Source organism: Dipodomys merriami, unplaced genomic scaffold (assembly GCF_024711535.1).
Source record: "Dipodomys merriami isolate MVZ:Mamm:240054 unplaced genomic scaffold, mDipMer1.0.p SCAF_5, whole genome shotgun sequence".
Lineage (NCBI taxonomy): Eukaryota > Metazoa > Chordata > Mammalia > Rodentia > Heteromyidae > Dipodomys > Dipodomys merriami.
Genome location: NW_027206068.1, coordinates 79,880,528 through 79,906,380, shown reverse-complemented (window position 1 = coordinate 79,906,380; position 25,853 = coordinate 79,880,528). Strand labels below are relative to the sequence as shown.

General features: G+C 46.6%; 1 protein-coding gene across 3 annotated transcripts in view; it reads right to left on the bottom strand.

Annotated features, from left to right (window-relative positions):
* Positions 1 to 25,853, bottom strand: part of Dync2i1 (dynein 2 intermediate chain 1) — a 70,997-nt gene that overhangs the window by 34,182 nt on the left and 10,962 nt on the right. The window contains exons 5-8 of one of the 3 annotated variants that reach the window (XM_069997210.1): positions 20,305 to 20,604; positions 12,597 to 12,652; positions 10,886 to 10,940; positions 8,512 to 8,577 (exon numbers count right to left, since the gene is read on the bottom strand). In XM_069997210.1, coding sequence (XP_069853311.1) covers positions 8,512 to 8,577; positions 10,886 to 10,940; positions 12,597 to 12,652; positions 20,305 to 20,604 — 477 coding nt within the window. The remainder of the gene's footprint in view (positions 1 to 8,511; positions 8,578 to 10,885; positions 10,941 to 12,596; positions 12,653 to 20,304; positions 20,605 to 25,853) is intronic. The other 2 variants (XM_069997211.1, XM_069997212.1) reach the window with 2 other exon arrangements.

Sequence of the window (25,853 nt, the reverse complement as noted above, 5' to 3'; positions counted from 1 at the left end):
GCTGGGCACAGGAGCAGACAGACAGACAGACAGGCCCTGGTGTGCACCCCGCCGTGACACGTGCTGGGCACAGGAGCAGAGAGCAGACAGACAGACAGACAGGCCCTGGTGTGCACCCCGCCGTGACATGTGCTGGGCACAGGAACAGACAGACAGACAGACAGACAGGCCCTGGTGTGCACCCCGCCGTGACACGTGCTGGGCACAGGAACAGACAGACAGACAGACAGGCCCTGGTGTGCACCCCGCCATGACACGTGCTGGGCACAGGAGCAGACAGACAGACAGACAGACAGGCCCTGGTGTGCACCCCGCCGTGACACGTGCTGGGCACAGGAGCAGACAGACAGACAGACAGGCCCTGGTGTGCACCCCGCCATGACACGTGCTGGGCACAGGAACAGACAGACAGACAGGCCCTGGTGTGCACCCCGCCATGGCACGTGCTGGGCACAGGAGCAGACAGACAGACAGACAGACAGGCCCTGGTGTGCACCCCGCCGTGACACGTGCTGGGCACAGGAACAGGGAGCACAGACAGACAGACAGGCCCTGGTGTGCACCCCGCCGTGACATGTGCTGGGCACAGGAGCAGACAGACAGACAGACAGGCCCTGGTGTGCACCCCGCCGTGACACGTGCTGGGCACCGAAGTGAAGCGCAAGTCCTCTCGAGTCCTGCAGTGATGCTGGGTCAGGCCTGGTGGTGGCCCGGAGATCTCCCCCGGGGCCTCGCGTGGTAAGTAGGGTTTGCTAGGAAAACCGAGTAGCCGCACTGCAGAACCCAGGCCAACGGATGATTCTGAAACTACTTTGTCTAGACGGGCACACACCTGTAACCCAGACGTTCAGGAGGCAGAACAAAGAGGACCAGGGTTCCCAGGCCAGCCCAGGCCCGCACTGAAATACAAAAAAAAAGGGCGGGAGGGCTAGCTCAGGGGCAGTACTTGCCTACTCGGCTCAAATCCAAGTACCACAAAAGAAATACAATTTCCTAAAGTTGCTATTCTCTTAGGTGCACTTGCCCTATCCACAGGCTGCTTGCTGGGACTCTCGCTCCACACACCCTATGATCACAAGCACCACTGGACCCTCTAGGCCTCTTTCCTGCCCATCCGACGTGCCAATCTCCCTAGGCCCGAGTTCCCTCCATCCTGCCACCCTCAGCCTGGCTCTCTGGTACCACACATGCCTCTTGATTCACATGGAGTTCAGAGGTACCTTTCTAGGAAAGCAACTCGGCCAAACCACATCCATGTTCAGAATCCAGATAGCTGCCCACCAGCTGCAGCCGACAGTCGGAACAACTCCCTGGTCAGTCAGAGGAACTGCAGCTTCATCCTAGAGGTGGGGGAGCTGTGATGGAGCCACTGTACTGCCCTACGGCAAGAAAGACAGGAGGAGCAGGGGGGCAAGGGCTGGAAACCACAGAGCTGGTAGAGAGGCCACCATGATGGTGACTGAGCCTTAAGGGAAAAAGAAAAATCATCCCACAATATGGAGCAGATACATTTGTCATCTAAAGATAGGCAGAAGGGAGAGAACAAACTCAGGGCAGATGGACACAGTGCGTGTCAAGATGGAAGGAAGATTCAGTGTAAGACGGAGCACAGACTTAGAGCTCAGGAGCGAGACCAGCGAAGTACCCAGATACACCACTTTCACCTCCAGCAAAATGCCATGCTATAAACGATGTCATAGAACTTATCCATCATGACACCCCTCTATACCTGTAAGCTCTGAGTATTAGTAAAGATACCTCACTGCCTCTAAACAGGTAGCTTATTCATTTTGTGTGTTTGAAAATACCAATAAACCTATAAACCCCTTGCTCAGCTAACTGGGAGAAAAAACAAAGAACCCAAGTGATGAGAACCAGAAACAAAAGAAAAGACATCACTACAGATCCCAGGGATACCCCAAAGATATCTAAGGAGTACCAAGAGTAATTCTGTGCCCACAAATTTGATAACCTAACTTACACATATACATATTATACATATACAATATGCATAGGTCTGTATCTCAAAAAGGAATTGACTCAACTGTTAAAAGCCTTCTGAAAACAAACAAAAACCAAACAAAACAAAAAAAAACAAACCCCAGCCCAGTTAGTGGGTGCTGGCAGGCCTTCACAACGGCGCCCAGCCCAGTTAGTGGGTGCTGGCAGGCCTTCACAACGGCGCCCAGCCCAGTTAGTGGGTGCTGGCAGGCCTTCACAACGGTGCCTTCTGCCAACTCTGCCCTCCTGGAGGAGGGGGCGGCGCAGCGCGCTGCAACTGTATCCCGGGACATAAGCAGAGGGGCTTCAGTAAGGCCAACACCAGCCGATGCCACAAGCCTAGACACCGTGAGAACGGAAAACCACAGACCGGCATGTCTTATAAATGTACATGCAACAGTCCTCAAGCCGTGCGCAGCAGCTCAGGCCTGTCATCCTAGCTACTCGGGAGGCGGAGATCTGAGGATCGCGGTTCAAAGCCAACCCAGACAGGAAAGTCCCCATGAGACTTTTATCTCCAATAAGATAGAGCACTCGCCTTGAGCAAAAGAGCTCAGGGACAGCACCCTGGAACTCAGGTTCAAACCCTACAATTGACCAAAAAATAATTATCCAGGGGCTGGGAAGGTGGCTCAGTGGTAGAGTGTTTGCCTTGCATGCATGAGGTCCTGGGTTCAATTCCTCAGCACCATATAAGCAGAAAAAGCCCAAAGTGGCGCTGTGGCTCAAGTGGTAGAGCGCCCGGGCCCAGAGTTCAGGACCCACGACCGACAAAAAAAATAAATAAAATAATAATTATCTACATATACCAGCTGGGATTTATACTAGACAAAATTAGTTAAACACTCAAAACTCAATAGAATCTGCTAGGTATGGTGGTGCATCTCTCCGACTCAGTACTTGGGAAGTTGTGGCAGGAGGATCCCATGTTCAAGGCCTGGCTGGCTTCACAAAAAGACCCCATCTCAAAATATAATCATTCATTATATTATTGATTAATTAGAATCCATCCATCAACAAGTTAAAAATCACATGATCATATCAATGGGGGGAGGAAAACATCTATCAACATCTCAGCACACCTTCATGATAAAACTCAGCAAATCAACAATAATTCTTTCTGTGGCAGTGCTGTGGCTTGATCTCAGGGCCTAATCCTCTTTCCAGCTTTTTTCACTCCTGTAGGGCACTCAATCAAACCACGCCTGCTCGTCTGGCTTTTTACTGGCTCATTGGAGATAAGTCTCCAGCCTGTTTGCCCAGGCTGGCTTCCAACCATGATCCTCACATCCCAGCCTTCCGAGGAGGCAGGATTACAACCATAAGCTACTGACATCCACAGCTCTTCAGCTGTTAATAAGAACACATTCATGACCTCCTTTTAAGGAGCTGAGGTGAGTGAACAAAAACATGGAGGAAGACTCACACATGCTTCAAATCACAAAAAGTTAAACAATACAAAAGGTCTTAAGATACTCTGTAGCGTGATTTAATAATTTCACAATGTAAATATATGAAAGCATCACACTTTATACCATAAAATATAAACAATTGTATTTTAATTAAACACACTTTAAAAAACATGAAGGTCATTTCTACAAAGAGATACTCATATTTCCTATATGATCTAAACTTTAAAACTGAAATTTTATTTTATTGAAAAATAAAAATCCCAGGGCAGACACGGTGGCTCACACATTCACGCCTGACTGAGAGAAGAAGATGAAGAGTTTTGTGTCTGGAGGCCAGCCAGTCACACCTGTAATCCCAGTAAGGAGGAAGGCTTTAGGTAAGAGGCTCCCAGTCTGAAGAGAGAAACTCCCAAGTTTTCTCACTAAGATCAGGAATGAAGCAAGAATTTTCCTCCCACCAATTCTCCTTGACATTGTGCTGAAAGTTCTAGCTAAGGAAAGAGAACAAGAACAGGAAAAAGGTATACTGACCGAGAAGAAAGAAATAATTCTTTACTTACAGATACAACTATGCTGAAAATCAAAACAAATGGAAAACAAAGAAAGAACAAATTTCTTGGAAGTTGGTAAGGTTAGCAGATCAAAGTCTACTGCTTTCTATAAACAATGAACTAGTGGAATACAAAATTAAAACACAAAACCATTTATACTAACACATCAACCTCAAATACTCACTCAGGTGTAAAGCAAACAAACTTCTACACAATCTATGAGAGCAGACAACCACGCTGTGGTTTGAGAAAGAACTAAATAAATGAAGAAGAATCCCAAGTTTGTGGGCAGAAAGGCTCAGTACCCCCAAGATGCCGGGCCTGCCCGCTCACCAGGGAGTACTGCAACCCCAGCCTTTTGGTTGGGCCAGCAAGTTGCTTTGTGGAAAACAGCAAGGCAACTCTAAAGTTGGCTAAGAGAGACAACCAAACAGAACAGTCAACATAATACTGACACAGCTTGATGTCAAGACAAGACTACAGAAATGAAGACAGTATGGAGCAGGCCGCAATGGGGCAGCTACATGCAAAAGTCACAAAAATTGACTTAAAATGGATCCTACACCTAAAATTCCCAGAAGATAACTCAGCAAAAATCCTTGATGACTGTGGCGCCTTTTCAGATATAACATGGATTACAGTTCAATCCATAAAATGAAAAATTGGTAAACTGGACTTAATTATAATATGAAAAACATATTCTATGAAAGCTATGTCAAGAGAAAGGAATGATGGGCCACAGATGAGAGAAAGTATTCTCCAGAAATGCAAAAGATCTCCTAAAACTCAATGGTAAGAAAGTAAACAGCCCAAGGAAAAAAAAGGGCACTGGTGGACTGACAGCTCACATCTATTTAGGAGGCTGAAATCTGCGGATAGAGATTCTTATCTCCAATTAGTAAGCACAAAGCCAGCAGCAGAAGTGTGGCTCAACTGGTACAGTGCCAGTCTTGGGCAAAAAAATTAAGAGCAGAAGGCCCTGAATTCAAGCCCCAGTATTGGCATATACACACACTCACAGACACACACAAAGAAAATGAACAAGTGACCTTAAAAACACCTTATCAACTAAGATGTATAAGTAGATGGTGTGTAAATATAAGAAAAGGCATTCGAAATCATATCAGAGAAATGCAAAGTAAAACTGAGATACACTATACACAGACTAGAATGCCCAAAACCTTATCCTTGGACACACTAAATGACAGTAGGAACATGAAGCAACAGAGCCAGTTTGAATACAAGAGGAGCTGGTCTGGCAGTGACTTAGGAAACCACGTAGATAGACCCCACACACTCCAGCAGCCTTGGTACTTGTTATCCACCTAAGTGAGACGATATCTGTGACCAAACACAGAGAAACTACACACCAACATGCACAGGCGCCTAACCCAGAAGCAACCAAGATATCCTAAAGCAGATAATGGTCTACCAGGTACCAGAATATGACTCAGCACCAAAAAGAAAGAAGCAGGGCTGGGAAGGTGGCTCAGTGGTAGAGTGCTTGTCTTACGTGCATGAGGCCCTGGGTTCGATTCCTCAGCACCACATAAGCAAAAAGAAAAAAGCCGGAAGTGGCGCTGTGGCTCAAGTGGTAGAGGGCTAGCCTTGAGCTGAAGAGCTGAGGGACAGCGCCCAGGCCCAGAGTTCAGGCCCCATGACCAGACCCCCCCCCAAAAAAAAAAAGAAAAGAAAAGAAAAGAAAGAAGTTGCCAAGACATGGAGGGCTCCAAAGCACACATTACACATCCCCATGTGACAGACTCTGCATGGCTCCAACTCGACAACATTCTGGAAAAGGTAACACTTGGGAGACAATGAAAAGACGGGAGTGAGGAGCCTGAGAGGGAGGCGGAGCAGAGAGGAATTTCAGGGCTCTGGATCACTCTGAATGACACAAGTCACACATCTGTCTAAAGGCACAGACCGCTCGACCCAGCAGCAGACCTGCTGAGCCACGGACGCCCAGTGGATGTTTGTCAATTGTAACCAATGTAAGAGGAATAATGAACAAGTTCTTAATAAAGGAAACGGGTGTGGGGGCAAGGCAGGGTAACAGGATCTATGACGGATATCTGCTTAATTTCTCCATAAATGTAAAACTCTTAAGACACCAGGGATATGGGCAGCTTGGGGACAGAGACTTGACTTAGCATACATGAGATCCTAGGTTCAACCTCTAGCACTGAAGCAAAGTTAATTAAAAGGAAACTGAGGCAAGCGCAGTGGCACACCTGCTACCCGCTGGCTGAGGTGGGAGGGTGGGCTGGGCACTGTGGGGTAGGGCAGTCGGGGCAACACAATGAGGAAAGCCCAGGTAGCAATCCCAGCTACCTGGAGGTGGAGAATGAAGCGCTGCAGTTCAAGGCCAGCCCAGGTACTGACAGCACAAGGCTATCCGAAAAGCAAACTAAAAACCAAAGACTGCATGCATAGCTCTAGTGGTATAGCACCTGCCCAGGAAGCACAAGGTCCTGAACTACATCCTCAGTACAGTACACACACACACGTGCACACGTGCATGCAGACACACATACATGCGTACACATGCACACTCGTGTGCACGCATACACTAGTGCACACACATGCATGCCCGCAGATGTGGACACACGAAGATTAAGAGTCACTTTTCTGGTGCTGGAGTTTGAACTCAGGGCCTGGCACTTCTCGGGCAGCACTCATCCTGTTAGTGATGCTGGCTTTTAGGTTGTTTTTCAAATAGGGCCGAGCTGGCAGCCAGCCCCGGACAGACTGAGATCCTCCCTACATCTTCCCATGCTTAGCTGGGAATGATCAGCACACATATTATCACAGCAAGCTACTGGTTGAAATGTCTCACTAAATTTTTGTTTACACTGGCCTAGAACCATGATCCTCCTCATCTCTGCCTCCTGGCTAGCTGGGATTACAGGCACAAACCATTGTACCCAGTAAGATGACAGCGGGTAGATGTTTACATACCTCCAAAACTTCTTATTCATGTCCAAGCTCAGTAGGTACCAGTGACATGCTCATGAACTATTGCTAGCCGGGATTTGGAACAATTCATTCACCCAGAATTCATTCACTACAGTTCCCACTAGTGTGCCAGGTACTTGGCCAGTGAGTACAAGAGGAAAACACAGACAGACACGGTCACTTCTGCACAACACTAGACGAACACTACATGACAAACCAATGTGAGCCAGAGAAACCAGGGCTGCTCTTCTGCTCTGTGCCTAAGCTTCTACAGGAGACAAATGGAAGTACCTGGGCCTCCTACTACGAGAACACCAACACACCATGACACCCGGCTCTCACCTGTGCTCACAACACCTGGACCTCCTCACTACAAGGAAATGACACCCGACTCTCACCTGTGCTCACAACACCTGGACCTTCTCACTACAAGGACACCAGCACACCATGACACCCGGCTCTCACCTGTGCTCACAACAGCTGAACCTCCTCACTACAAGGACAGCAGCACACCATGACACCCGACTCTCACCTGTACTCACAACAGCTGGACCTCCTCACTACAAGGACACCAGCACACCATGACACCCGGCTCTCACCTGTGCTCACAACAGCTGGACCTCCTCACTACAAGGACAGCAGCACACCATGACACCTGGCTCTCACCTGTGCTCACAACAGCTGGACCTCCTCACTACAAGGACAGCAGCACACCATGACACCCGGCTCTCAGGTGTCTTAGGAAAAACCCCTCTGCTCCCAGTTCCACTGCTGCTCCTCCCCTGTTCCCCTCCCCCCTGCACCTCCCTCACGTTCTTCCAGCCCAGGCACACCAGCATGTGCACGGTTGCTGCTCCTCCCCTGTTCCTCCCCCCCCCCTCCTCCCTCACGTTCTTCCAGGCCAGGCACACCAGCATGGACACGGTCACTGCTCCTCCCCTGTTCCTCTCCCCCCCCCCTGCTCCTCCCTCACGTTCTTCCAGCCCAGGCACACCAGCATGTTCACGGTCGCTGCTCCTCCCCTGTTCCTCTCCCCCCCCCCTGCTCCTCCCTCACGTTCTTCCAGCCCAGGCACACCAGCATGGACATGGTCCCTGCTCCTCCCCTGTTCCTCTCCCCCCCCCCCCTGCACCTCCCTCACGTTCTTCCAGGCCAGCACACCAGCATGTTCACGGTCGCTGCACCTCCCTCACGTTCTTCCAGGCCAGCACACCAGCATGTTCACGGTCGCTGCTCCTCCCCTGTTCCCCTCCCCCCTGCACCTCCCTCACGTTCTTCCAGGCCAGGCACACCAGCATGGACACGGTCGCTGCTCCTCCCCTGTTCCTCTCCCCCCCCCCCCTGCTCCTCCCTCACGTTCTTCCAGGCCAGGCACACCAGCATGGACACAGTCGCTGCTCCTCCCCTGTTCCTCCCCACCCCACCCCACCCCCACCTCCATCCTTTCCTTCCCTCTGCCTGTCAACAGGACCAACCTCTATCAGCCCAGGGCTCTCAAGTAAGTACAAGTGGGAAAGTCCTTTGTCCCGCCAGTCAAATGAGCAGGCTTGTGCCTGGTGGAGTTATGAAAACGTGAGAGGCACTCTTACCACTGGTTCTTCCCCTTCCTGGTGCTGAGGCAGCGTCCACAGTGAGGCACCTTCTTCCCGGCTTCGCTGGAGGACAGAGGATACAACAGTCAGCCAGGAGACAGGGCGGCGGCGGCCCCTGGGTCCCCACCCAGCTTCTCCCAGGGAGGGGCCAAGATCAGCAGTCAGGAGCAGCCTGTGAAACAGGTGCTTTGTGGCTGGTAACTGTGTGACTTAGGGCAAGTGACTGAACCCCTCTGTGCCTCAGCCATTACCTCTGAAAAATGAAAATAACCTCTATATGGCTCAATGGTAGAGCGCTTGCCTTGCATGCATGAGGCCCTGGGTTCGATTCTTCAGCACCACATATGCAGGAAAAAAAAAAGCTGGAAGTGGTGCTGTGGCTCAAGTGGTAGAGCGCTAGCCTTGAGCTGAAGAGCTGAGGGACAGCGCCCAGGCCCAGAGGTCAGGCCCACAATCGGACCCCTAAAAAAATTTTTAAAAAAGAAAAAGAAAAAAGAAAATAACCCCTACACAGAGCCTGCACAGCATGATGGAAGATGCATGTTGGAATTACAAGTTTTCAAGGCAGAAGGGTCCACAAGACTCTGTCTCCAAAATAATCATGAAAAGGTTATGATGGAGGTACAACTCAAGTGGTAGAGTGCCAGCAGAACAAGCAAGAGCAAGCAAGCACAAGACCCTAGGTTCAATCCCCAAGACCAGCCAAAGTAAGGAAGAAATCTGATCTGCAGCCCAATGGCCAGACATGTGACCTACTTCATAGAAAAGACTGCCAATCAGACTAAAGAGCCAGGGAAATGCAGCACCAAATTATGACCTAAGATCAAGAGTTCTGAAACAATCAAATAAAATTCAAAATATGTCTGCCACATTATCTACCACAACAAAACCAAACACTAGAAAAAAGGGTTTGGTAATAAGTAAGCACGAATCCCATGGCCCCTTCTACAGTTATTCTTTTAGATAGTCTAAGCTGGCCAAGTGGCGTGTGCACGCGGCAGTGCACCGCGCGTGAGGCAGGGGCAGGAGATGGCCAGTCTGCCTGAATGACACAAGACCCTGAGTCAAAACTCTTTCTGGAAAACCATGATGAACACCAGACACCACGCTGAACATGAGCTACTTGACTTGTGAGTGAGGACTGGAAGGGGGAACTGTCCAGAAAGAAATGTGCATCTGTACATCACCTCTGTACATCACCTTTACAGTAAGAAATAAAAAATAACCAAAATGATGAAAACAATTTTTACCATAGTAATTTAAGATGACATAAAAAAATAAAGACCAGCTGGGCACCTATTTCTCAGGCCTATAATCCTAGCCTGTCATCCTAGCTACTCAGGAGGCTGAGATCTATGGATCACGATTCAAAGCCAGCCCGGGCAGGAAACCGGAGTGGCGCTGTGGCTCAAGTGGCAGAGCGCTCGCCTTGAGCTGAAGAGCTGAGGGACAGTGCCCAGGCCCAGAGTGTAAAAAAAACATAGCACTAGCCGGGCGCCGGTGGCTCACACCTGTAATCCTAGCTACTCAGGAGGCTGAGATCTGAGGATCGAAGTTCAAAGCCAGCCCAGGCAGGAAAGTCTGTGCAACTCTTAAGTGGCGCTGTGGCTCAAGTGGTAGAATGCTCGCCTTGAGCTGAAGAGCTGAGGGACAGCCCTGGCCCAGAGTTCAAGCCCCACGACCACGACCACCACCAATAACAAAAGAGTACTGTTTATATGCAATGTAAAAAAACCTAGCACTTGTTACAGTTCTCACTGGACATCAACATAATTTCACAAGGCAACTTACAACAGGGAAGCACCGTGAGGAGGGGACACAGGTGTGCACTGGACACAGAGCCCGGGGAGCTGGAGCTCCTCTGTGCAAAGATGCTTGCTTCTGCGGGGTCTCTCACTGCCAGCCTCCTTAGCCAGCTCTACTAGTACCCAAACGGAAGGGCTAAAGTCTCTAGTGCCGTAAACTGTTTTTTCCCTTCAATTCTGTCAACTTTTGCTTCTTAAATGTTGGGGCTCTCATTAGGTTTGCATTCATTTAAAGAGTTATATCTTCTTGCTTCGCAAATTACTTGGTTATTGTGAAATACACATTTCTGATAACACACTCTGTCTCCAGGTCTATTTTGTCCGGCCTTAGCGTAGCCCCTCCAGCTGTCTTCCAAGTTCATTCAACAGCTTCTTTTTGCCAGTCTTATTTTCAATCTGTTTGACTCTTCTAATTCAAAGTGAGTCTCAGGTGTGCTGAGGCATCGCACTTATGTACATTATTTGTAGATGCCTGTCTTCAGCTCTGTTCCCAAGGGAAACTCAACGAAGACACAGGGCAAATCTTACATAGTAAAACCCACATGTTCTCAGTAGAGACTTCTTACCTTCCTCCTTGAATCTTTATCCTTTCCAATACTCCTTACTAAATTCTCTGCATGCCTGGAAAGCAAACATGATCAAAATCAAATTTTACTTTTAAGTGTAGACTTGTAAGGAGTAAGGAATTTTCCAGGCATGCGGGTAGCACATGCTTATTATCCAGCACTCAGGATGCTGAGGCTGGAGAGTTCAGTTCAAAGTCAGTGTGTGCTACATGCAAAAACCCTGTCTCAAAAAGCAATGAAAGGAGAGGGGCGCCACAGGCTCACACCTGTCATCCTAGCCACTCAGGAGGCTGAGATCTGAGGCCTGCTGTCTGAAGACAGCCGGGGCATGAATATCCACGAGACTCCTATCTCCAATAAACCAACAAAAAAACAGAGGTGTGAGTCAGGCGGCAGAGCACCAGCCTTGAGTGAAAAAAATCTGAGGGATAACACCCTGGCCTTGAGTTAAAAAATAAACAAATAATAAAACTTAAAAATAAAATATTTTCCATCTTAGTCAACTGCTAAAGGTTAGAAAAATCATGGTTTATTAGAACTATGAAAACTAAAATATTCCTAATATTTTTATTATTTCAGGAACAAATCAATACAAAATAATATCTTCAGCAGACAGAAGAATCTATGCATCTTGACCAACATTTGTATGTATGTCTGTACATCAATCCTGAGTACTAATTTATGTTTAATATAATAATGTTCAGTTATAGGTTCTATTCCCAGAGAGATACTCTCTATTTTTAATCTTATATGTTAGTTAAGATTTAAGGGTTTTCAAATTTTGAATTGATTCTCAATTTTTACAACCCACATTCTTCCCAATCAATAGATCACAGAACTGGGCATGTATTCTAACAGATTATCAGTTTTAAATCCAGTAATTTGGCTCCCCAGGACTAAGTTCTAGCCTTGTTCAAACTGGTAAAAATTTTGCAAAGACATTTAAGCAAGCTTGACTAAAGTATGAAAAGGAAGTACAAATTACCATGGTCATAAACAGCAGATTAAAACCTAGTACTAATGTCTGGGGTATGGCTCTGTGGTAGCACATTTAGCACAGCGAGGCCTTAGACTCAAACCTTACCACTGCAAAATAAAATACAAAGTATTTAAAGTAAACTACAACCTAGGGCTTCTGTACAGACTTAGTTTACATATGAACTCCAATCTGCAATCCACAGAGTAGGTTATCAGCATCCTAGTTTCACTGAAAGATCACTCTTGAGGCCCACATGGGCCCCAGCACCAGCTGGCCGGGACCTGTCTTAGGCCTGAAGGCTCTCTCTCTCCCGCTCACTCACCCACTACCAACACTGGACAGGAGACTTGCACAGTGTGTTTTTTGTGGATATGAGCCGGAATGAATGTGCTCACACCTACAAGAGGGGCTAGACCAGCCACCTGCAGCCGTGACTTCAGGTGAGGTGGGGCCATGGCTGCTCCCATACCAACCAGTCTCCCGCAGAGTGAACACTGATTCTCTTAGTTGGCATGAGACAATATTCAAAAAGCTAAAAAACGACTCGCCATTTATAATAAGTGTCTAGCTGCTCTAGTATACCTAAAGTATAATTTGGTGGAGTTAAGTCTACAGAAAACAAAGTACAACTATAGGTTATTACTATTTACCATCTGTAAGTAAGACTAATTTTTAAAGCATTCCATTAGAACTGTATTAAACTTAAGAGTCAACAGAACGTGTCCTCCTTACTGGCTGCCAGGCCCATCTCTTTTCAAACGTGCACCTCGATTTCTGTGTTCACCATTCTAGCAAATGAAGAAAGAATTCCATAACCATTAAGTTGTACATTATAATGAATTAAGAATAATTAATAAATTTAAAAGCAAGTGTGGATTTAAAAGTTAACAGCATCTATGCTACAAGTAAATGTTAAGATAACTATTTTTGCTAGCTATCTTTAACAAATTAGGTAACTCATGTATTTTATGAGTAATTACATTACATCAGTATGTAAAATAATTGTGGCCATCCATTTCACATACACAACATATTTAGTAACAAACCTAACAAGTGCCTCATAATACACACAATTATAGACTTTCAAACATATAGGATGCATCTATTTCAAGGGCCTATTCTCCTATAGAAAAAAAAATTAAACAACCTTCTCTTGAATTAAGTGAATTTAAATATAGGATTAAAACTATTAGATTATAGCGGGCACTGGTGGCTCACACCTGTAATCCTAGCTACTCAGGAGGCTGAGATCTGAGGATCTTGGTTCAAAACCAGCCAGGGCAGGAAAGTCCATGAGACACTTATCTCCAATAAACCACCAGAAAACTGGAAGTGGCACTGTGGCTCAAGTGGTAGAGCGCTACCCTTGAGCTGAAGAGCTGAGGGACAGTACCCAGGCCCAGAGTTCAAGCCCCACGACCGACAAACAAAACAAAACAAAAAACTATTAGATTATAAACCAATAAATGCTGGTGGGCTGCTGAAAAGAGAGATCAAGAATTGGACTTCCAGAGGAAGCACTAAGAGGAAGTTTACAGTCCCGGCAGCCCTAAGACTGTGTAAAACCCTATCTGAAGAATAACCAATGCAAAAAAAGGCTGGCAAAGTGGTTCAAGTGGTTGAGCATCTGCCTAGCAAGCACATCTCCTAAATTCAAACCCCAGTACCACCACCAAAAAAAAAAAAAGATTTAGACGGATTTATACATTTGGCCTGTCAGTTCTAACATTCTTAGAAAACAAAGATGTAGTTAAGACTTAACTAGCTGGATGTACAAACCTATAATCCTAGCTACTCAGGAGGCTGAGATGAGAGAGTCTTGGTTCAAAACAAGTCTAGGCCTGAGACTGTTATCTCCAATAGCCAGCAAAAAACACAGAACTGTCAGCCTTGACCAAAAAACTATAGAGCATGAGGCCCTGAGTTCAAGCCCCAATACTGGTACTAAAGAGCTTGGAACACTGCTCAAAAAGAAATGCACTCATTATCTGACTTGTGTAACTAGAACCCCTCTGTACACCACTCTCACAATAACAATTTTAAAAAAGAGCTGGAAAACTTAACTCCTAAAACAAACATTTTATTCATGAACAGGCAAATCAAATAATCATTCTCAGAAGAAATAAAATGGCCAACAAGCATACAAAGCAACGTTCAGTCTACTTAGACATTAAGGAAATACGAAACAGGCCAACACTGAGATTCCAACACACCCTAGTCATAAGGGCGATCATCCAAAAAGCAAGCAGTAACAAATGCTGGTAAGAGTAGGGTGAGGAGACTTCCAGTGGAAATGTCCTTAGTGCAGCCACGACAGAAATCACTGTGTAGGCTCAGCTAGGAATGGAGCAGGTTTCCAGCACAGTTCAGGTAGCAGAGTACTATCTGCCTAACAGGCACCAGGTCCTGAGTCCAAACCTCAATATAGAAAAAATAATTGAAAACCCTACTATATGACAGTACCCCCTGACCTTTTCTACTATACTCCTGGGAATATAGCCGAAGGAAGGCAAGCCAGCAGATAATAGAAATTATATCACAGCACTATTCACAATAGCCAAGCTAGGTGATCAGCCTAGGTACCCAGTAATCAATGAATGGAGAAAGAAAATGGGATACATATACAAATGCAGTATTGCTCAGCAATAACGAAGAACGAAAATAGATGGAAGCCAGGGCCAGAGGCTCACACCTATAATCCAAGCTACTCAGGCTGAGGTCTGAGGATCACAATTCAAAGCCAGCCTGGCAGAAACGTCCATGAGACTCTTATCTCCAATAAACGAATGAAAAAACGCTGAAAGTGGAGCTGTGGCTCAAGTGGTAGAGTGCTAGTCTCGAGCATGGAGAAGCTCAGAGACAGTGCCCAGGCCCTGAGTTTAAGCCCCAGGACTTACAAAAAAAAAAAAAGAGGTCACCAGTCCATGACATTAGAAAACATCTTGTCATCTTCATCATGCTTAGCTATACCCTTTTCATCTCTAATTGATTTAACTGCAGAACTGAACATGTACCTCACTGGCTCAGTATATACTCATCATACATAAGGCCTTGGGTTCCATCACCAGCACAGAAAAAAACCATAAAGAAAAAGCAAGCAACTCCGAATGCAACATCTCCTAAAACAGAACAATGTTCTTCTAATCATGGCATAGTGTATGCATATACAGAAATATCAGAATGAAGCCCTGTAGTCCAACTGACTGATGTAAATCAAAAATGTGAAAGGCCTGTGAGTTAGCCTTTCTAAAGAATTACACTGCTTGAGTTTTCCCCTGAAGTATTTCAGTTAATACTTTTGTGTATACTTGCATACCTACTAAAGCATTTACTTATTTATTTACAACCTAATTCTAGCTTCCACATATGTTAAGTGAAGTAACTCAGATTCAGAAAGACAAACACTATGTGTTTTCTCCTAAACGTAGATGTTAGATATAAACTATAAACATATACAGGGTCATATGTGCAAACAGACTAAAGAATGGTATACTTGGGAAGATTCTAACTGTAACTTCTCTGAACAACTAATGAATTGTTAAACAAATGAATACCAGGAAACTGAAACATGGCTTTTCTTGGGGGGGGGGGGGGGGGGGGCGGGGATAGGAAGAGGTTAGATGAATAGAAAGGAAAGGGTAGACAAATATAGTCATTGGGCTGGGAAGGTGGCTCAGTGGTAGAGCGCTTGCCTTGCATGCCTGAGACCCTGGGTTCAATTCTTCAGCACCACATAAGCAAAAAGAAAAAAGCCAGAAGTGGCGCTGTGGCTCAAGTGGTAGAGCGCTAGCCTTGAGCTGAAGAGCTGAGGGACCCAGGCCCAGAGTTCAGGCCCCACGACCGGACCCCAAAAAAAAAAAAAAAAGACAAATATAGTCATTATATTCAATATACATTTGTAAAAATGGTATATAATTTGAGGGTATACGTGAGACTGAAAAATATGGGGGAGAATGTTGAAAGGGGTGACATCAAGATGCACTGTATTCATATTCTGACTTGAACTACTTGTACAACTACTTAGACTTTAAAAGTTTAAAATAAAAAGATTAGATTGTCAGAAAAGAAAGTAACATGAATTACAGGTGCTCCATCAGTTTGTAAGACAGAAATCTGAAACAGCCATCAGTTTGGTTCTAGAAAGATCTCTGAACTGTGTATAGTTATTTAGGTGAGTGGGTCAGGACCCTGTCATGAGAAAGACAGAAGGAAAATCAATCCCTTCACAATACTCTTTCTAGCAACGAATGGGAAGTGATGGTCAGGGGAAGATGAGTCATTCTAAGCAGGTGATGTCAGTCAAAAGACCGCCAGCGCTCCAGCCAGGCTTGGAGATGTGGCATACCCGTGCATGAGAAGGGAGCGGAGGCTGTGCGGACACTGTCTGTTATTCCTGAATAAAAATGTGGGGTGGCATGCAACAACCATCGTAGCTGATAGCGTATTTCTGAGTGACAGCCGTTGGTTGGCACAGTCTCATTTCCAAAACATGCACAGTCTTTATCATTTCTAAGGACAATGATTAAAATGCTCTTTCATACAAAAGGTGGAAGGAAGGGAGGGAAGAAGGATGAAAGCAAGCAATAATCATCTGAAAACAGACTGGCCTGTTATTAATAGTGCCCCTTGCACTTTATAGCACCATAGGACAAGTATAACAAACACCAGATTAACGTAACAACTAATCCAAGTCAACACAAAGAAAAAGAAAAATGTGAATTATATAACGATCAAAAGTCATTCCTAGCCAGGCTCATACCTGTAACCCTAGCTACTCCATAAGCTGAAATCGGAGAATCAAGGTTGGAAGCCAGGCAGACAAATCCAAAACATTTTATCTCCAATTAACCAGCAAACAGTGGAGGTGTAGAGCTAGCAGTAGAGCACCAGCTATGAGCAAATAAGTTAAGAAGAGTATGAGGGTTGGAGTTCAAGCCATAGCCCCAGCACCAAAGGGGTGGGGAATCATTCCTAATGTCATACTGGGAACCTGTTTGATATCATATCCTTGGCACCTACAACAGTCAAGTTGTTTCAATGGGAAAGTTTGTGCCAGGCATGGTGGCTCACACCTATAATCCTAGCTACCCAGCGGCAGAGACTGGGAGAGCCCACTTGGAGACAATTCACCCCGACCAATAGAGCTGGGAGTGGAGTGTGACCAGTGTGTGGCCCAGGCTTGCCAGGCGTAGACGTAGACCCGTCTGAAAATAAAGCAAAAGAGAAGACACCTGCCTAGTGGTGCAGAGCTCTGAGTTCAAGCCCCAGTGACTCCAAGAAAGAGGAGGACTTTATCAAGCACGGAGAGAATTCTTCTGGGACAAACTTTGAGGACAGTGGCTTAATAATGATGCATGTTCTTCACTAATTTTTTTTTTCATTTACCCTTAAGAGTAAAAGCCGAATGTATGTATTAAGACGTGTCAGAAAGGCATTTGTAGGGCAGAACTAAACAGATGCAACTCAAGCATGTATTTCTAGTAACCAGACGTGACCTATGCATGGAACAAGCATGGTCAATGAGATCTACCGACAAGAACGGGGTGTTCAATATAGTTCGCTGTATGTCTGAAAATAATCAAATAAAAATGCTGGGAGGGGGGCTGGGAAGGTGGCTCAGTGATAGAGTGCTTGCCATGAATGCCTGAGGCCCTGGGTTCGATTCCTCAGCACCACATAAGCAAAAAGAAAAAAGACGGAAGTGGCGCTGTGGCTCAAGTGGTAGAGCACTAGCCTTGAGCTGAAGAGCTGAGGGACAGCACCCAGGCCCAGAGGTCAGGCCCCACGACTGCCAAGGGGGGGGGGAGGGGGGGGAGGGTGAAGCTGGGAGGAAAAATAGGAAGTTTTGGTCTACAGAAAGAAAATTTTAGACCAAGCAGAATGCATACCTGGGTCCAGGAACCCCCGAGGCACCGTCTCACAGAGGCTCTCCACGGTGGGACAAGGCACCGGGTCAAGGCCCCAGGCGGCCGAGTACAGGGTACGTCCCTGCTGCCTGTCTCACACACGGGCAAGACTGGCACGGTCTCCCAGCTGCTAAGCCATGCACCCAGCACCCTGACCCACAAGGAGGTGACAGTGGGGCTTCAGCACAGCTGTAGGGAAAGGCAATCAAGACGGAGGGCTGACTACAACTCACCATGCATCACTGCTAAGGGCACACCAAGGTCATAGCACCAGGCGCGACCTGCCCCTACCACAGGTGTTTCTGGGCTTAACTGCTCCTGCTTTTAATGCTGTTTTTTGGACCCTATGCTTTCATGGACACTGGCCATGAAATCTATATCCTGTGTCTACAGATTTTATCTCCCCCAGCCTGGGACATCACCCTGAGATTATATGCCAAGAAGCAAAACAATGAAGTCACAATAGCTCCAGACTATCTAAAAACAGCCAGAGTGCACGTGAAAACAAGTCACTAAAGTGAGTCTATAAAATATTAAGCAATTACAGGGATGAATTCAACATACAAAAAAGGAAATCAGATCCTTTGCCATCGACAGTAATACACTCTTATTCTGGTTCTGGGTTTTTAGTAAACGTATACCAATTCTGTGTATAACTGTTTTATAAGTTATTCACTTAATTCTCACTTTAAAAACATTAGCTTCCTTAGGTTTCAAAATTTCATGTCAAAGTTCATTTACACCAGGGTGTGCGGTCCGTACAGCTGAGGGCCAGTGCCTCGGGAGACTGAGATAGGAGGACCGCTCCAGATAAGGAGCAGCTCAAAGCTCAAGTCTGAGCAACACAGTAAAACCCCGTCTTGAAAAATGAAAGTATGCTTATGACCAAATCAAAGATATGGATCCTTATTCCTTAAAAGATAAATAATCTCCGCCTCCGATCACAAAGCAGACCTGCATCACATCTGTACCAAGATGAGTACTTGCGAGTTAATCAGGAATGTCAGCTTGGTTTGAAGGAGATCACTGAAGGTGTCTATAGAGTGTTTCCAGGGAGGGTCAGGTAGAGGGGCAGACGTCCCCTGAATGGGGCTGCACCATCCCATAAACAAAAGGGGAAGGGGGAAAGCCCACAGTGCAGGGACACGCTCTGACTCTCTTACTCTGAAACCATTTCTTCTTTCCCGCCTGTCTCTCCGCTCCCCCACTCCCCCTGTGTCCTAGCTACCCTGAGGTGAACAGCTCTGCCACTCCAACACAATGGTTGAAATCTCTAAAGCCATAAGCCAAAAAAAAATGGGGCTGGGAAGGTGGCTCAGTGGTAGAGCGCTTGCCTTGCATGCCTGAGGCCCTGGGTTCGATTCCTCAGCACCACATAAGCAAAAAGAAAAAAGCCGGAAGTGGCGCTGTGGCTCAAGTGGTAGAGCGCTAGCCTTGAGCTGAAGAGCTGAGGGACAGCGCCCAGGCCCAGAGTTCAGGCCCCACGACCGGACCAAAAAAAAAATAAAGAAAGAAAAAATAAATAAATAAATCATCCCTCCCTTCAGTTGTTTACGTCACATCTTTTGACACAGCAATAAAAACTTAGCAACTACTAAGCAATGAACCTTAACTTTATCTAGCCAAGTTATTTGTCTACTTACTTATTTACTGACAGTTCTGGGGCATGAACTTGGGTCCTGGGTGCTGTCCCTTAGCTTTTTTGCTCAAGACCAACACTACTACTTGAGCCACATGTCCACTTTCTGGCTTTTTGCTTGTTAACTTGAGATACTTAGCAATCCCACATTAGCTCTGAACCACAATCCTCAGATGTCAGCCTCCTAAGAAGCTAAGATCATGCATATGAGCCACTGGTACACTGCAGTCTGACTACGTTTAAATACAACTTTTTCTCGGTGATCGTTGGTTTCACGATGACTATACCAGTAACAAAGAAAACACATTTTTCCTTGTGTGTAGAAGCTAGACTTAGCTTAATCTATATGTAAATACCTTGGGTAGTATATAAACCAAACAGTATATTCCTCAAAAAAGGCAAAGTTCAGCAAAATAAAACACCAGGGGTGCAGAGAGGGAGGGGGAAGGGTGAACCAATGCAATCATAGTATTCAGTAGACACTGTGGAACATGACCGTACCTTGTGGGCAGGGAAGCGAGGGGGAAACTAGGGAAAGCAGGAGAAGATTGTCCAAAAACAGGAATGCACTCATTACCACACTTACGAAACGGTAATCCTTCTGTATAACACCTTAATAATAATAACGACAAAACTGTATTTTAAAATAAAATGAAATGAAACACTAGGAAGCAGGTACTTTGACTGACAGAGTCAAGGGAAAAGGGTGGACAAATGAGGAGGAGAAGATGTCTATCCCACAGAATTAAGAAGGGTAGGGAACGGGTGTGAACACTGAAGGGCGATACTGAGGTAGTGTACTCATAAACAGCTTTTTTCAATGGCAGCTCCCTGTACAGTCAACTACTTAGAGATAATAAAGGATAAATTTTAAATGAGGTTTTTAAGAAGATACCTTGGACTCCTTCTTCTTATGCTCTTCCTTGGACAGTCTCTCTTTCCTCTCAGTGTGGTTTCGATGCCTCTCGTCATCAAGGTCCCGATGCCGTTTTTCTCTGTGTCTCTCTTCCCCTTCCTTGTCAGTGAGAAAGTTCCCCTTTTCTTTCGAATGTTTTTCTCTCTTCTCTCTTGTGCTGCCTTTTTCTTGGTGTTTCTTTTCTCTATCTACTTCTCTAGGCTTTCTATGTTTTCTCTCATCTTCTTCTTTATAAAGCCAGAACTTGAGAGGGTTGTCTTTATTGTCACCATACTGCAACTGAGGGGACAACAGAGAGAAGTGTGTGAGCAAATGAAAACACGTCCTCGGCCTTCTACGTGTTTCGGTAAGAGACCACCAGGAACAATCCTTTAACTACCACTGTCAACCGTATTCACACCACTGTTCCACTCGCAGATGCTGCTGGCCACCCAACCTCCAACACCAGAGAGTTGCCGAAGCCCAGTGCACTCTCTCTGCCGTGGTCACAGGGTCCAGCCCCCCAGTGGGATGGTTTGGATGCTCCAAGTCCCTGGAGGGCCCCTCTTGGTCCTCCGCCACCCTGCACCCTGCATGAAGTCTTCATAACTTCTCTAGGCAAATGGCCACTTTGCCAAATGCCACAGTTTTTGTAATGACACTGAATCGCCTACTTCACTATCCCATCTAGATGGGAGTCTTGAAAATGAGGACCACCCCTCATTAGTTATCTATATAACCCTCAAACATTGCAGAGACTCAGTACATAACTGGTGACATCAACTTAAGTTGTCCAACGATTGTACAAGGAATGCTCCAGCCAGAGCTCAGTGCTGACAGCCGCCGGTCAGCCCTGAGGCACACCTCACCCCAGCCTTTCCCACAAGGTCCCCTCTGCTCATCCAGGCCAGGGTCTCTGTCCTTGCTCCCTGTGGTCCCTTCACTTCCCCTGGGATCCCGGCAGCCTCCTCCATTACCTGACCGAGTATAACTATAAACCTGAGACACTGCCAAAGGAAACCTCATGGGAATTAAAGACAAGTCTAAAAACAAAGTTAAAGATCCAGAACAAAAAGCAGACAACTACTTACATAACTCTAGAGTGGGAAAAGGGCTCACCAAGCATTTCATCAACAAGACGACAGACTTGTTCACTTCGGAGTTTACACGCTGGGCCCAATAGCTCAAGGATTAATCCTAACTACATGTGTGGCAGAGATCCCGGGATCAAAACTTACAGCCAGCCTGGTCACGACTACATCTTACTCGTGGTACCTGCCACCCAGCAAGAGGGGAGGCACGCTGCTGGGTGCCTCACCACTGGCTTGTCACCCCAGAGACAAGGGGAAACACAGACAGGGAGCTACAATCCACACCAACCTGGGCACAGAGCACCACTGGCTTGTCACCCCAGAGACAAGGAGAATCACAGACAGGGAGCTACAATCCACACCAACCTGGGCACAGAGCACCACTGGCTTGTCACCCCAAGACAAGGAGAATCACAGACAGGGAGCTACAACCCACACCAACCCGGGCACAGAGCACCACTGGCTTGTCACCCCAGAGACAAGGGGAAACACAGACAGGGAGCTACAACCCACACCAACCTGGGCACAGAGCACCACTGGCTTGTCACCCCAGAGACAAGGAGAATCACAGACAGGGAGCTACAATCCACACCAACCTGGGCACAGAGCACCACTGGCTTGTCACCCCAGAGACAAGGAGAATCACAGACAGGGAGCTACAACCCACACCAACCTGGGCACAGAGCACCACTGGCTTGTCACCCCAGAGACAAGGAGAATCACAGACAGGGAGCTACAATCCACACCAACCTGGGCACAGAGCACCACTGGCTTGTCACCCCAGAGACAAGGAGAATCACAGACAGGGAGCTACAACCCACACCAACCCGGGCACAGAGCACCACTGGCTTGTCACCCCAGAGACAAGGAGAATCACAGACAGGGAGCTACAACCCACACCAACCTGGGCACAGAGCACCACTGGCTTGTCACCCCAGAGACAAGGAGAATCACAGACAGGGAGCTACAATCCACACCAACCTGGGCACAGAGCACCACTGGCTTGTCACCCCAGAGACAAGGAGAATCACAGACAGGGAGCTACAACCCACACCAACCCGGGCACAGAGCACCACTGGCTTGTCACCCCAGAGACAAGGAGAATCACAGACAGGGAGCTACAACCCACACCAACCCGGGCACAGAGCACCATTCTGTCATTTTTTGTTGTTGTTGTTTGTCGTGGGGCCTGAACTCTGGGCCTGGGCGCTGTCTCTGCACTCTTCAGCTCAAGGCAAGCACTTTACCACTTGAGCCACGTGCCACTTCTGGTTTTCTAGTGGTTTATTAGAGATAAGAGTCTCACAGACTTTCCTGCCCAGGCTGGTTTTGAACCATGATCCTCAGATCTTAGCCTCCTGAGTAGCTAGGATTACAGGCGTGAGCCACCAGCACGTGCCCAAGACAAAAGGGCTATGGAAGAGTTAGCTCCATTGGGATAGAACCAGACAAACTCAGGGTCCTGAATTCAATCCCAATTACTGCAAACATAACGACAGACATACACATATACATATATAAATAACCCACAAGTCAAATTCAAAACAAAACAACAACATAAATGCCTAGCAGAGATAGCCTTTTAAAGTAGGCTTAAAAAAGTAAGATAGCCGGCATCAGTGGCTCACACCTGTAATCCTAGCTACTGAGGAGGCTGATATCTGAGGATCACCGTTCAAAGCCAGCCCGGGCAGAAAAGTCCGTGAGACTCTTATCTCCAATTAACCACCAGAAAACCGGAAGTGGTGGCTCAAGTGGTAGAGCGCTCACCTTGAGCTGAGGGACAGTGCCCAGGCCCAGACCAACCAAAAAAAAGAAAAGAAAAAGAAACAAACAATCCAGGCTGGGAATGTGGCTCAGTAGCAGGCATGAAGCCCTGGGTTCGATTCCTCAGTACCACATATATAGAAAAAGCCAGAAGTGGCACTGTGGCTCAAGTGATAGTGCTAGCCTTGAGCAAAATTTGAAGCTCAGGGACAGTGCTCAGGCCCTGAGTTCAAGCCCCAGGACTGGCAAAAAGAAAGAACGAATGAACAAAAGAAAGAAAGAAAACCATCAAGAGCTGGTGAGAATGTAGTGTGTGAGGTAGAAACCCTTGTTCCCTGCTGATGGGACTATAAACTAATGCAACCTGGAAATCAGTAAAAAATTAGAACTGGACCTCCTATGATCCTGCTATACCCTCAGGCACAAAATCTAAGGAGTGTGAATCAACACAATCACAGCACTATTGACAATAGCCCAGCTGGGAAAACAGCCTAAGTGCCTATCAGCCAAGGAGAATGAATAAAGAAAATCCAGTAAATGCATAACAGAGTATAGCCTTAAAAAAGAAATTACCCCTTGGGGCTGGGAAGGTGGCTCAGTGGTAGAGCGCTTGCCTTACATGCATGAGGCCCTGGGTTCGATCCCTCAGCACCACATAAGTAAAAAGAAAAAAGCCGGAAGTGGCGCTGTGACTCAAGTGGTAGAGCGCTAGCCTTGAGCTGAAGAGCTGAGGGACAGCGCTCAGGCCCAGAGTTCAGGCCCCCCAACCGGACCCCAAAAAAGAAAAAAGAAAAAGAAAAAAAAAGAAAGAAATTACCCCATCTGCACAAAAATAAATGCAACCAGAAACAATCATGTTGACCAAGAGAAGCCAAGTTCAAAGATCCAAACAGTGTATGTTTTCACTCATGTGTAGAAACTACAATATAATAGGATATGAGCACAAGGAGGATATGAGCACCAGAGTTGGGATGAAGGGGGAGGGGAAGGATACAGAGGGTGACACGGTATGCAGGTAGAGGAAGACAGCATAATGAAACCCACTAAATAGTCTGAAAAGGGGGAAGGAGTAGATCAAGAAAAATGTGGGGGGCTGGGAAGGTGGCTCAGTGGTAGAGCGCTTGCCTTGCATGCTCGAGGCCCTGGGTTCGATTCCTCAGCACCACATAAGCAAAAAGAAAAAAGCCGGAAGTGGTGCTGTGGCTCAAGTGGTAGAGCGTTAGCCTTGAGCTGAAGAGCTGAGGGACAGCGCCCAGGCCCAGAGTTCAGGCCCCACGACCGGACCCAAAAAAAAAGAAAAAAAGAAAAATGTGGGGGGCTGGGAAGGTGGCTCAGTGGTAGAGCGCTTGCCTTACATGCATGAGGCCCTGGGTTCGATTCCTCAGCACCACATAAGCAAAAAGAAAAAAGCCGGAAGTGAGGCTGTGGCTCAAGGGGTAGAGCGCTAGCCTTGAGCTGAAGAGCTGAAGAGCTGAGGGACAGCGCCCAGGCCCAGAGTTCAGGCCCCACGACCAGACCCCAAAAAAAAAAAAAAAGAAAAGAAAAAGAAAATGAAAAATGTGGTACATATACACAATGGAAGAATTTTACTCATCCATTAGAAAGAATAATATTCTATCATTTGCAGGGAAATGGATGGGCCTAGAACAATCATGCTAAGTGAAGTAAGTCAGGCTCAGAGACCATCAGCACCATTTTCTCTCATGTGTGGGAGCCAGACACACAAAACACACACAGGGCTTTAAGCTCAGGAGGAGAAACAGGCTTTCAGGAGAGGACAGTCAGAGGGGCCAGCAGGAAGGAGGGAGCTACCAGATTTGATGTACATTATGTAAAGCCTAACTACGTAGCTTGAGGGTAGTAGGCATGGGATGGGGGAAATGGAGGAGATAATGGCAGGGGTGATCATGACCAAGACTAACTACTCATAACCTGATTTACGGAATTAAAATCATTTGTACAACTTCTTAATCACAATTTTAAAAAGGAAAAAGGGGGGGAAAAAGCTAGTAGGGAAGATTTCAAATGTTCCTAAAACAAAGAAATGCAAAACAGTCTGAGATGTTGGATCTGTCAGTCACCTGTTACAATGTTGCAATCATTTTACACATGGTACAGGTATTAAAAACACTGTGCTGGGCACCAGTGGCTCATGCCTATAATCTTAGCTACTCAGGAGGCTAAAGATGCAAGGACTGCAGTTCAAAGCCAGCTCAGGCAGGAAAGTCTATAAGATTAATTAATCAGACACACACACAGACACACAGAGGCAAAACTGGATCTGTGACTCAAGTGGTAGATCACTAGCCTTGAGGAACAAAAGCTCAGGGACAGAGCACAGGCCCTGAATTAAAGCCCCACAACTAGCACACACACACATACAAAAAAGTAACACTGCACCCTAAAATATGAACACTTACGATATGTAATTTAAACTACATTAAAAAAAAATTAAACTTTCAGCTGGGTGCCAGTGGCTCACGCCTGTAATCCTAGCTACTCAAGATGTTGAGATCTGAGGATCATGGTTCAAAGCCAGCCCGGGCAGGAAAGTCTGTGAAACTCTTATCTCCAATAAACCACTACAAAACCGAAGTGGAGCTGTAGCTCAAGTGGCAGAGTGCTAGCTTTGAGCTGAAGAGCTGAGGGACAGCACTCAGGCCCAGAGTTCAAGGCCCACGACCGACAAAA